Raw genomic sequence first — 12,526 nt, 5'->3', positions numbered from 1 at the left:
CTCAGGCAATTCAGCAGGCATGGACTGACCAGCAGCCAACGCTGGCCGCACACTTACCTCTTACAAAGGAGAATCTTGGCATCACAGCTTGAAAATCTTTATTTTGGATGGCAGTGGATCAGGAAAAGGAGAAAGGAATAGTGTCACAGCACTGACCTTGGCCTTGAGTGGCCTCGTGGAGCGTGACAAGGGTCCCCAGGCCTGTTCTTCCACACTGTCAAGTCAGTAAACCTCAGCTCTTTCATCCATGAAGAGAGGATAATATTTGCCCCACTACTTCGTAAAAATGCTGTGAGACTAAACAAAGCTACCTGAAGGACAAAATGCTTTGGCAACTCTAAGGCGCTCTACACATGTAAGGTTTTATTGCTGTATTCTGGTGATGGACTCTCTGGTGATCAAAGGATTAGATTTTGTCACTACCCGTTTCTGTGTATTAGCCTTGTATTCAGTCATTTTTGGACTCAGGTGGGATGGCACCTGGCACATAGAAGGTGCTCCAACGTGTGCATGACCTTAAAACCAGCATGCATATTGAATTATGCTTTTGCCACCTTTTGGCTCATGTTCCCTGTTGCCTCTGAGACACCCGGCCTAGAAAAGGTTCTTTTCCAAGCCTCAGGCTGAGATGTGCAAGAGCGGATGAAGGCGAAAAGATGAGTGAGTTGACTGGGGGAGTTAATTTGATGCGGAGGACCCCTGAGAAATCCAGCTCCCTCCAGGGCTAGGAGTTTTACTTCCCTGGAGACAGATTCTGTGTAATTTCCTGGTAACAGCTGGCCTTCTGTTTTCTGTGCTGATGCTCTTGGTCTTTGGGGATCCGTGGCATTAGAACCAAGTCTCCTAGCACCTTTGTCTTCTAACAGTACCTCTGTGGCAGGGGTGAGGGTTTTGCGACTCACCGTGCCTTGGGATCATGTCCTCCCTCAGGGCCGAGGTGGGTTCTTGCTCCAGGGGAGCCAAGGAAGTCTTCTGTTAGGCTGGGTTGCCTCGATCCTTCTCCTGGACCCTCTCCGGAGCTCTAAGCTGGGGCACCTGGGATGGAGAGCTGCTCGTTGTAGCTTCTCAGAGCATGGTTACTGGGTAGCCTATGTTCACCTCTTTCTCTTTCTCTCTGTTTTTCTTGCTTAGAAATGATGCGGTGGGATAGAGGGGCACAGGGAGAACCACCTGGGGCTCTCAGGAACAGGCTTCTGTGCTGCTCGCGAGGCTTCCTTATTTGCTGGCACCTTTCCTCCCTCTGAAAAGGAAGTTTTGGGGAAACCTTCCTGCCAGGCCTCTGGGCCCCAATGTTAGTTGACAGGGATAGAGAAGACTTCTGTGACGGGCTCTGGAAGAAAAGGTTCCCTACAAACCTCTGCTGCTTCAGGCGTCTCCCCTCCTGCCTCACCAACTCCCGTTCTCTTCAAATCAACCACACATTTGCTTTACCTGCCATGTGGGTTTCTACAGAAAGGAGGCCTGGAGCTGGAAATGATTTCACACCAAAAGCTGCTATTACAAGCTACTAGGAGACCTGTTGGTTAGTTACTAATTCTTAGTTCCTGTACCAAGCACCTTTCATTTCTTGCTCTTAGCCGTTTAGCTACACTTTAGTCTTGGGAGTGTTTTTTGCAAAAGGGGTCGGAGGTTAGAGGTTTCCTCTCAAAAAAATTCACTTTGGTAAAGAGGTGAGTTGAATAACTCTGACTGCTATCATTTTCTCTTCCTTCCCTTCCTCCCTCCCGTTTTTCCTTCCTTCCCTCCTTCCTTCCTCCCTCCCTCCTTCTCTTCTTCCTTCTAATGAAAACAGACTTTATTTTTTATTTTTTATTTTTTGAGGTGGAGTCTCACTCTGTTGCCCAGGCTGCAGTGCAGTGGCGTGATCTCAGCTCACTGCAACCTCTGCCTCCCAGGTTCAAGCAATTCTCATACCTCAGCCTTCCAAGTAGCTGGGATTACAGGCATGCACCACCATGCCTGGCTAATTTTTGTGTTTTTAGTAGCAACAGGGTTTCACCATGTTGGCCAGGCTGGTCTCAAACTCCTGACCTCAAGTGATCCACCTGCCTCGGCCTCCCAAAGTCCTGGGATTACAGGCATGAGCCACCGTGCCCGGCTTGAAAACAGACTTTAAAATCAAGACATTTAGTGCTTATGGTCTTTCTCGATTGACTAAACTTTACTTTCAGCTAAATCAACCCAGTCCTTTTTTATCTCACATATTTTTCTCTCTAACTCCAGAATCTTCACACTGTAAGTTATTCCATTGTTGAATCTGGGCAGGGGGCTGGGAGTAGTGGGTAGGTGAAGAGAGGGCGGCAGTGGGAGCTGACACAGCAGAGAGGCAGAGATGGGGGCAGGACGACTTTTCTCCTGACTAAAGCCCCTGCCCATGCCATGCCCCTCAGTCCTGGTTACCAGTAGTTCAGGACCCTCCTCATCATTTCCCTTTCATACTGAGTACAAATCAGAGGCTTTCTTTAGTCTTCAACTACCATTTCTATTTCCTTCTTCCAAAACCAGGGCAAAGCCTCTGAGGGGTGTGTGTGTGTGTGTGTCTGTGTGTAGATGAATCCTAAACTCTGTGGAGAAGAGATCCCGCAAGCATCCTAGAAATTTACATACATAGATAATAACATTTTGCTTTAAGAGATTTCAGAATCAATTGAATATAGTAAAACATAAGCTACTAAAAAAGCCAAATCTTATAAGACACATAGGTTCAATTAATCTGACACGTTTTCAAAAAGGAATAAAATCCCCACAATAACCAAAAAATGCAGGCTTCCTTTTGAGTTCCAAACACAGCTTTGGGAGAACACAAACAAAAGTCTCATTGTCTGCAAGGCCCCTGCTGCTTCGAGGGTCCTCAGACTGTCCTCTTTTGATTCTGAGGTGGCGCGGACCCCTTTTGTCACACACAATCTTCTCCACTGCCCCCGCCCCCGCCCCCGACCCAGGTCGAGGCTTCACAATCATGCTGAGTTTTGTGGGGAAGCCCGCAAAGACATTTTCTTATGAAGCAATAAGCGACACAGTCATTCCAGGTCGAGCCCCCGCTTTTGCTGCCCCTCAGACCGATGCCGATGCCGGGGAAAGTTAACTATTCACGGGGCTGCCTAAGGGTTTCCCTGTGAGGTGTCGAATGGAGAATGCGGACTACAATGGTGGGGAGAGAGGAACCCGGCTGCCTTTCTTTCCTGGGAACTTCTTTTCTGAAGCAACTGAATGAGACCTTTACAAGCCAGGGTGGTGGCCTCCCTTCAGAATGCCTGGCCCGTTTCCCAGTGTGAAGCATTCCCCAAATATGCAACTTTGTGAGCATCCCAGTCGCCTGCGCCGAGAACCCGCCCGCCTGCCGCAGGAAAGCTGGCACCCACGGGGATGCCAGGGGTGGGGGCGCGTCAGGGCCCCTCTGCCAGGCTTGACCAGATGCTGGGGTGGCCCGGCCCCACTTTACATCGTCCCAGGAAAGAATCTGGCCCACAGTCTGGCTGTGACAAGAGCTAGAGGCTTCTCTCTCTCCCTTTAAATCCCCTCCTTCATTCAAATCCGATCCTATAAAAAGGCTTTTGTTGAAGGAGCAGCCATGGCATCTTGGTGCACGTCTGTGCCATTCCTCTCGATATTTCCAAAGATGGACAGAAGAGAACATCGTTAGTTGAATTCCTGGGCAAACTGGTCTGAAGATTGACTTGGAAGGAGTGGAGGTAAATGGCAGCTGTCACGTGGCATTTGTTTTGTTTGCAAGTGATGAAGCCAAAGATAGGGACGGCTGGTGGATGGTAAGAAGCCTCCTGCCAGGGGCCACCTCGGCAGCAGGCGAGCTCACTGTGTGTTTGGGGAAGAGCGTGATGTGGAGGCAGGTGGACCGTGCAGGCTGCTGTCACCTGGACGTGGGTGTTGAAGGGTGCGGTTGGCAAGGCTGAGGGCATTGTGTAGGATCACTTCAGAAAGAAAGAGGCTCTGATTTCATTACCATCACTTGCGGAGGGAGCCACTTTAGGTACCTTGCTCAAGTCTACTTGTATGGATTCCTGCAGAATACAGACGTGATGACAGTCATATTCGGATATTGCGCTGCCTGATGCTCTGGGTGCCCACAACAAAATCGTGACCAAAGAAATGATATTCCTTCTCCTTGGTCTTAAGCTTTTGCTTAATTTCATCTCAACCTAGTGCCTTTGAGGCTCTTGAAACCTTTGTTTCAAGAAGACCACTGATGGAAAGACCTAGAAAGAGGATAGTTTCGTGTGTCTTGCCAATTTTCATTTTATCCTTTGCTTATTTAAGTTGATTTTCTTTTGCTTTAGCTTTAAATGTACATGGTTGTCAAAACCAAAAACAACCAAAATGCCAAAAAGCAATGTCCAATAAATTACAGTATTTAGCATTCATAATAAATTAACTTTCTTTCCTGTGGTTTATTCTTCTTAAGCCTCAGTTCTTTGTCTGCCCAAACTGTGGGACTTTGTTCTGTTTTGGAGTTTATTTTTAGGCTTTTGGAGTAAGACATCACATATTTTCTCTTAATTTTAACTTCTTTTTTGTGGGATATTCTGCCACCTTTGCCTTTTTTTGGCCAATATTCTTCTCCTAATATTTTCTGCCTTCCTGCTTTTGTAAGCTCATCTCTGATTTTATTTCTTTGAACCTTTCCCTAACTGTCTTTTGGCATTTGGTGTCTGTGCCTTGTCTATTTTCACAAATTTTAGTCCAGTAACCAACCCCATAGGGCAGCGAAGCAGAAGGACTCTAGATCCAGGTGACCTGGCTCCAAGTCCTGGCTTGACCACTTACTAGTTGTGTGACTTTGGGCAGGTTAATTCTCTTCTGTAGACTCATTGCTCTTGACAGTAAAGGGGGATAATCACAGTACCTATGTCGCAGAGCTCTTCTGAGGATTAAATGAAGCCATGTGTGTCTTAGAACAGTGCCTGACACCATGATTGTTCTGTTTAGGCTTCTATCTGTGATGTGGGGTTTGTTGGTAAATGTTAGCTGTTAGGGAAAGGAAGATGGTGGGGGAGAATGGGCTTGGTAACAGTGATGGTGGTTGGTGGTGACTATTTCAACATGTTGCTGTTTCTGTAGTACTTCTGGGTCCTTCTTGATATAAAGGAAAAAGAATAGTGTATCCTGGACTGCTTTATGTTTGTTATTTTCTAATTGCTTTATTGAGATCTAGTTTGCATACCATACAATTTACCCATTTATAGTGTACTAGTGAATGTTTTTTGGTATATTATTAATTTTTAAGTCATGATAAAATATATATAAAATATAAAATTTGCCATTTTAACTATTTTAAAATGTACAATTTGGTGTCATTAATTACATTCACAAGGTTCTACAACCATCCCCTCTTTTTTTATTTTATCAGTTTTTTGAGATAGAGTCCTGCTCTGTTACCCAGGCTGGGGTGCAATGGCATGTTCTTGGCTCACTGCAGCCTTGACCTTCTGGGCTCAATTGATTCTCCTGCCTCAGCCTCCCATATAGCTGGGACCACAGGTGTGTGCCACCACACCCAGCTTTTTTTTTTTTTTTTTTTTTTTTTTGAGATGGAGTCTGACACTGTTGCCGGGACTGGAGTGCAATAGTGCAATCTCGGCTCACTGCAACCTCTGCCTCCTGGGTTCACATGATTCTCCTCTTGCCTCAGCCCCCCAAGTAGCTGGAATTACAGGCACACATCATCACAGCCAGCTAATTTTTTGTATTTTTAGTAGAGACGGGGTTTCACTATGTTGGCCAGACTGGTCTCGAACTCCTGACCTCGTGATCCGCCTGCCTCGGCCTCCCCAAGTGCTGGGATTATAGGCATGGGCCACCGCACCTGGCCATTTTTTTTTTTTTTGTAGACATGGGGTCTCAACTTTGTTGCCCAGGCTAGTTTTGAACTCCTGGGTTCAAGCAATCCTCCTGCCTCGGACTCCCAAAGTGCTGGTATTATAGGCAAAAGCTACTGCGTCCAGCCTTCATCACCTCTATTTTAAAAACATTTTCATCACTCCAAACACAAACTGTACCCACTCAACAATAACTCCCCATTCTCCTTCTCTTAGTTCCTGGTACCTTCTAATCTACTCTCTAACTCTATAAAGTTGCCTGTTCTAGAGATTTCATATAATTGGAATCACTATATTTTTCCTTTTGTATCTGGCTTATTTCATTTAGCAGACTGTTTCCTAGGTTCATCCATGTTTTGGCATTATCAGAACTTCATTCATCTTTATGTTTGAATAATCTTCCATTGTACTGATATACCACATTTTACCCAATCATCCATAGATGGACATTTGGGCTGTCTTACCATTGTGAATAATGCTACAATTAACGTTGGCATACAAGCATCTGTTCAGGTTCCTGCTTTCAATTCCACCTGGAAGTGGGATTGCTGGGGTCATACAGTAATTCTATTTTAGCTTTGTGAAGAACTGCCGAACTATTTTTCTAGAGAACAGTTGCTTTTGGTCATTCTTTCCTCTTGTATTTCTCTCCTCTGGTGTCTGCCTCCCTCAGATTCTATTCCATTTCCTCCTGCTGCCTGAGCGTCATTGTACTTCCAAGCAGCAGACATGTTTGTGTCTACCCTCCCAACCATGCGTCTCCCTCCCACATTTCAGAGAGAACACCCACTTCCCTGTCCTTAGCAGCTGCCCAAGCATGTATCACCAACTCTGGCTGTACATCCGCCTGATCATTTCATCCCATTGTCCAGGGAGGGGGAGTCTTCATAGAAGGTCATGCACGGGTCTCCGTCCCCTTTGGCTGGAGGGCTGGTTCGGCCACCGAATGACCCTAGGACCTGTGAGTGGGGGGAAGTCAGGGATGTGGAGCCACCGCCCTGCAGGGTTTCAGCCTTCCTTAGACAGGCGGTCATCACACCCAACACCTTGCTTTGTTGTTCTCCGTCCACTGTGCATATTTTTAGGGGGCAGTTTGGTCACCCTGTTTCGTGGGAGGGTTGTTCTCCACTTTTCATTTGCTTACAGTGTCTCCAGTTTCCTATGAGCAAGTGAATTAATTAATGAATACTCCAACAGACTGTAAGCCTGCCTCAGACAGCCATTCTGATTGTTGGGCTAATTGTTAGCTGGAGTTTCTGGATGTCATTCATTTCACAATAAGGCTCCTAATTAATCTCAGTGCAGTTCTCACCAGAATAAAGGCTGATACGGAGAAACATCCCCAATTACCATGAGAAAGGAAATGTCAAGAGCTCCATTGAGTTTTCCTGGCACCCACCCTTGTCTCAGATGAAAACCGCCATTACCGCAAGGAGGCTGCCTAGACCGAGCCTGAAAACTGGAGAGTGTGAGAGCAGGAGGAGCCCCGGACCACACAAACCCAGCTCGGGGAGGAACCTGCTAGTGGCTGCACCCTCTTTTTTAATAGCACCAGTTATGTTTCCCAAAATGATGTAGAGAATCTCGGAGCTGTGTACTACATCGGAGGCAGAAATTCCTGTGCTGTCCCAGGAGCAGCAGGGCAGTTTTTATCTGGAAAAGCTAAAGGTCTCCCTTTTGTGTGTGTTTTTGTGCCTGCAGGACAAAAGATCCTTCATCACCGAAGTGACGTTTTAGAAACAGTGGTCCTGATCAACCCTTCTGATGAAGCAGTCAGCACTGAGGTAAGCATTCAGCTCTGTAGAATCTGGGGCCGGGCCCCACACACTGGCCAGGGACCCAGTGGATTAGAAGGGCTGGGCAAATGGGGGCAGGAGAGGGTCACAACAGAGAGAAGTTCTGGGTTAAGAGGTCTTTCTTAACCCCCCACTAAGTGGTTGGTTCCCTACATCGGTACCACCCAGACTGCTCCTCCTGATAAGGACAAAGTGGAAGATAGTAGCTGGAACTGTAAGATTTTGTCCAGGCAAGGGAGTATGAATTTGGGGTGTTTATGGGGGGGGTGGGGAGTGCTGCTGGGATGGAGTCTGATAGGGATGTATTAGGGGAAATAGACACAAGCCCTCAGGCTGGGACATACAGGACAAGCCTGGAGAACAATGGCATCTCAAGAATGGCATCTCAGTGCAAGCCCCGTTCAGAGCTTTCCTGCACACTCCTATCGCTGTGGAAAGGCAGGCTAGCATAGTGGTCAGAAGCATGGGCTGGTGCCAGGCCACCTGGGTTCATAATCCCACATCTGCCTCTTACTAGCTGGGAGCCTCAAGCAAGCTATTTACTGTCTTTGTCTCAGTTTGCACCTCTGTAAAGTGGAGGTCATAATAGTTTCTACATTTAATGTTCATATTTAATGTTGTGCTTAGAAGTACCAAGTGCTTAGAATAGAGCATGGCACATAATGACTGAAATGTAAATATTAGCTGTGATTGTTACTATTACCACCATATGAAACTGTTGCTATGGAGAGTAACTGGGTATTTCGGAGCCCACTGTGACATAAGAACTTGGTGGAAGCCAAGAGTCCCTGGTCACCCAGGCCAGAGGAGCTGCTGTCACTCCACTTTCCACTTCCTTTATTACAGTTGAGCACTTTTGAGATTGAGTTGCTTCTTGGACATTAAAGTAGCCAAAGTCCCTGGGAGCCTCCATTATTTGCAGTGTCCCTTCTACCCGCACTTTGAGCATCTCTGTGACTGTATCCTGTTTTTGTAAATGGAGATATAATTCAAGGACCATAAAATCTATCCCTTTAAAGTATGTAATTCAGTGGTTTTTAGTGTATTTACAAAGTTTTGCAACCATCACCCCTAATTCCAGAACGTGTCTATCATGCCCCCAAAGCCCTGAGCTCATCGGCAGTCACTCTCCATTCTTCCCCAGTGCCGACAACCGCGAACCTGCCTGTCCTGATTTGCCAGTTCTGGACGTTTCATATAAATATAATCATATACTATGTGGCCTTGTGTGTCTGGCTTATTTTAGCCTAACAATTTCAGGGTTCATCCATGTCATAGCATGTGTCAGGACTGCATTCATTTTCGAGGCTGAACAGTGCCAGTGTATGGATAGCCCACATCTGTGCGTCCATTCCTCAGTTGATGGATACTTGAGTTGCTGCCACTTTTTGACTGTCGTGATATCACCTGCTCTGACTTCTGCCTGCTTTAGATCAGCAGGACCTCTGACAATGCATGAAGGTGCAAAGCTGAGGAAAGTGATGGGATAGCAATCTCTGTTACTAACAGAGTCAGAAAGTAATTACAACTTGAAAAAAGCTGGAGAATTACAGCCTGTGCAATGTGGTGAAACCCCATCTCTACCAAAAATACAAAAAATTAGCCAGGCATGGTGTTGCATGCCCGTGGTCCCAGCTACTCAGGAGGCTGAGATGGGAGGATTGCTTGAACCCAGGAGGCAGAGGTTGCAGTGAGCCGAGATGGCACCACTGCACTCCAACCTGAGCAACAGAGTAAGACCCTGCTCAAAAAAAAAAAAAAAAAAAAAGCTGGAGGATTAATATATGTCCAGGCAAACTGCCCGGAAGAGTTGTGAGAAAGGAAAAATATGGAATTTTATAAAAGGAATCCAGGCTTGCCTGTGGAGCAGATGGGGCTGAAACAATTACTTAGGTACATGTGTTTTTTCCATGATTAGACTGTGGGGTTCTTGGGTAAGGGGTCATGGTCAGTTTACTTTTGTATCCTCCCCTCAGTGCCTAACATGATGCCTGGCAAGTAGTATGTGCTGAACATTCATGAACTGGGCTCAGAATAGATACCTTGGTGCTTTGGAGTGGTGTTTGCTGAAGGACGTCTGGCTTCTTGCCACTTAAAAGTTCACAGAGTTCTTCAGCGCAAACCATTTGCAATTCCCTCAAAGACTGCTACATAGGGGCAGCCTTTTCTTTCTATTCAATGACAAGCACCTTACTGATGCCGTTGGAAACTGCACTTGGAGCTGTGTGCTTGCTGCACGCCTTGGAAGGGAAGAGATGCCGTATGGGAGGGGTTGGTTTGGGACCCTAGTTTGGAAGCCCGTGCTTCCTGAGGAGGCCACTGGGGAACCTGGACTATACATGGTGATTCAGCCTGTGAGATAGTTCCAAGTCTTCCCTGGTTTCGCAGACCACGTGCTGCTAGCAGACATTTCTAACAGCTGTGGAACGAATGATTACCAGCTGTGAAGGCTGCTTTGAAAAAGAGCAGGAAACTAGGGGGAGAAAGTCAACTATTGCTACTGTCTTGGTTGTAGAGAAACTTTGAAAATGGCATTCATGGGCAAACTGATAACTACACTTACTGGCTTTGTGGATGATCCTACAGCCAGGGATCCATTCAACCCTCCCATGCTCTTCTGGCCTCCAGGAGAAATTAGACCTTTGGGGAATGAAGGCTTTTTGCTGGTAATAAACTCCCATGGCCCCGAAGGCTAGCCCTGTCCTGGCGGTGGGACGGCAGCACTGCCCGCGGCTCAGGGCCTACGGTCTGTGCTTTATTGCAGGTGCGTTTAATGATCACTGATGCTGCCCGACACAAACTGCTCGTGCTGACCGGGCAGTGCTTTGAAAACACCGGAGAGCTCATTCTCCAGTCCGGCTCTTTCTCCTTCCAGAACTTCATAGAGATTTTCACCGACCAAGAGGTAGGTTCATGTCTGAGAATATCTGTGTTTCTAGTGGCTTGGTTGCCTTCGGTTCCTCTTTGAGAGCACTGGGGGAGACAGAAGAAGAAGGGAAGGGAAACTCACAGCTCTCCTGAAATAAGCAAAACTGCATGATCCGAAATACTTTATTTTTGTGGCTCATTGCCAAAATAATTTAGAGCACTCATTTACAATTAATTGGAATAATTCTTAATGTGCCTGAGATATAGATGGGAGGGATTGGAACAGTCAACACTTTACAGATGGTCAAAATGATGGAGAAACTTGAAATGTCAGAGCCCAAAAGAAAACCTACGTTTCCTGTTTTCTGAAATAATACTCCAAAGATATCTTGGGCTTTTGGCACCGCCTTTTCCAGGCCTAATTATTTCAGATTTTTCTTACTTTAATGCCTGGTCCCAATGTTTGAACTTGGGCTGTTTGAATAGCCCACAAAAGAGAGAGGGCTCTACAAAAGGAGGCACGTAGGAAAATGGGGCATGTCTGTGACCCAAAAAAAACATGGCTAAAGTAGCTGGACTGAAGCTGGGTCATTCGTATTTCTAATGCGTATCTTATTCAAAGATGACACATGTGAAGTGTTGAAAACTGTGTGAAGTTAGCAGTATTTGGTCAAATGAGATCAAAGATTTTGATGTGCTTATTTCTGCTTGGGAATTTATCCTGGCCGGGAAACTTTCCAAAGTAATGCACCTTGTTTATCTAGGTTATATATTTATAGCAGTTACAGAAACAATTCAGACCAATCCCCATAGTAGGTTGGGGCCTGCGTGTGGTAGATAGCAGATTTCTACATGGAGGGACTGAGGGATGTTCTGATAAGAAGAGTTACCAAGTCTGTTTAAAACTGTCTTCCTGAGAAGGCGGCTTGTCCATCTCATGTGTACTGTGAAGGGCCACGTGTCCTTCTGCACTTAATCTTCCTTGGCCCTGTGGTTCAGAGAGAGCTCTGTTTGTACTTTTCATCACTGGCAAGAACTGTAAGCACACTGCCCAACTTCATCTGGGTCACCTGGAAGCTTCTTTAAAAACACTGATCAGATGGCATAATACTGTTCATTCTCCAGCCACTGGGGAGGGGAGAATGCAAAACGGTGAAAAGGAACATTTTTGATGCCCCAGCTTTCAGAAGGTGTGGCGTCATCTGCATCTTGAAACACACACCAGGATGGGATCCCCCAGGCAGGCAGCTCCTTTCTGAGAGGCTTCAGAGCTCACTCCCAGTTGGTTCCTCTTTACCACTTCAGAATGCAAGCTTTGGCCCTGTCTTCCTCCAAGGCCACTAGAGTTCATGCGTCTTGCCTCATTTGTCTCGGTATCCATTGCACCTGCACATAGTAAAGGCCTAGTAAGCCACTGTTCGATTGCATTGAAATTCCAAAGCTAGGGCTACAATTCTCACTCTGCCTACTGTCCTGAAGTTGTTGTTTGATCACTATAATGTCAGACTCTTTTGCAAGATTATGTCCCCATGTGCATGTTGTACCCAGAGGCAGGTAGGTGGGCATTTGTCTAGTAGCTGTGGGATCACACACATTATTAGCATCTTGCCTCAGGGAAGAGAGAAAGCTGCAGAAGGCTGGAAGGGGCCCAATGACATGGTGAGCAGTTAAAGTGGCCTGTTTGTAGCTCATTTGCATGCACATGGGCACTTTCCACATTCCTGTGCAGTTCTGTAGTTATTTTCTAGTGGTTGGTTTCTACCCAAGTAATTGGTTTGTCTTTTTTTGCTGAAAAACCAAGCAAAGGAAATATGTAAAGAAAAGTGTTTGTCATTGCCAAGATTTTCAATAAGGAAGTAACACAATTTGGCATATTTGCATCTCAGATAATATCTCCCCTTCCCCTTCTTTAAATAAGGTTGTTATGAAGATTGCTGCTTATTCATTTTTACTAGATTATGGAAGCAAAATTTTAGCACTATGGGCTGTGCATGTGTCAGATTTTGCCACTAACTACAGAAAAAGAAA

The 12,526-nt window shown here is 46.1% G+C and overlaps 1 protein-coding gene across 2 annotated transcripts in view; it reads left to right on the top strand.

Annotated features, from left to right (window-relative positions):
* Positions 1 to 12,526, top strand: part of MAP1B (microtubule associated protein 1B) — a 100,310-nt gene that overhangs the window by 69,234 nt on the left and 18,550 nt on the right. The window contains exons 1-3 of one of the 2 annotated variants that reach the window (XM_007974895.3): positions 3,572 to 3,692; positions 7,536 to 7,618; positions 10,395 to 10,535. In XM_007974895.3, the coding sequence (XP_007973086.3) occupies positions 10,404 to 10,535 (132 nt within the window). In that variant the 5' untranslated portion in view covers positions 3,572 to 3,692; positions 7,536 to 7,618; positions 10,395 to 10,403. Of the gene's footprint in view, positions 1 to 3,571; positions 3,693 to 7,535; positions 7,619 to 10,394; positions 10,536 to 12,526 lie in introns of those variants that run through there. The other variant, XM_007974893.3, reaches the window with a different exon arrangement.

This window comes from Chlorocebus sabaeus, chromosome 4 (assembly GCF_047675955.1).
Source record: "Chlorocebus sabaeus isolate Y175 chromosome 4, mChlSab1.0.hap1, whole genome shotgun sequence".
Classification (NCBI taxonomy): domain Eukaryota; kingdom Metazoa; phylum Chordata; class Mammalia; order Primates; family Cercopithecidae; genus Chlorocebus; species Chlorocebus sabaeus.
The sequence above is the reverse complement of the archived record's forward strand: the minus strand, read 5'-3'. Positions and strand labels throughout refer to the sequence as shown.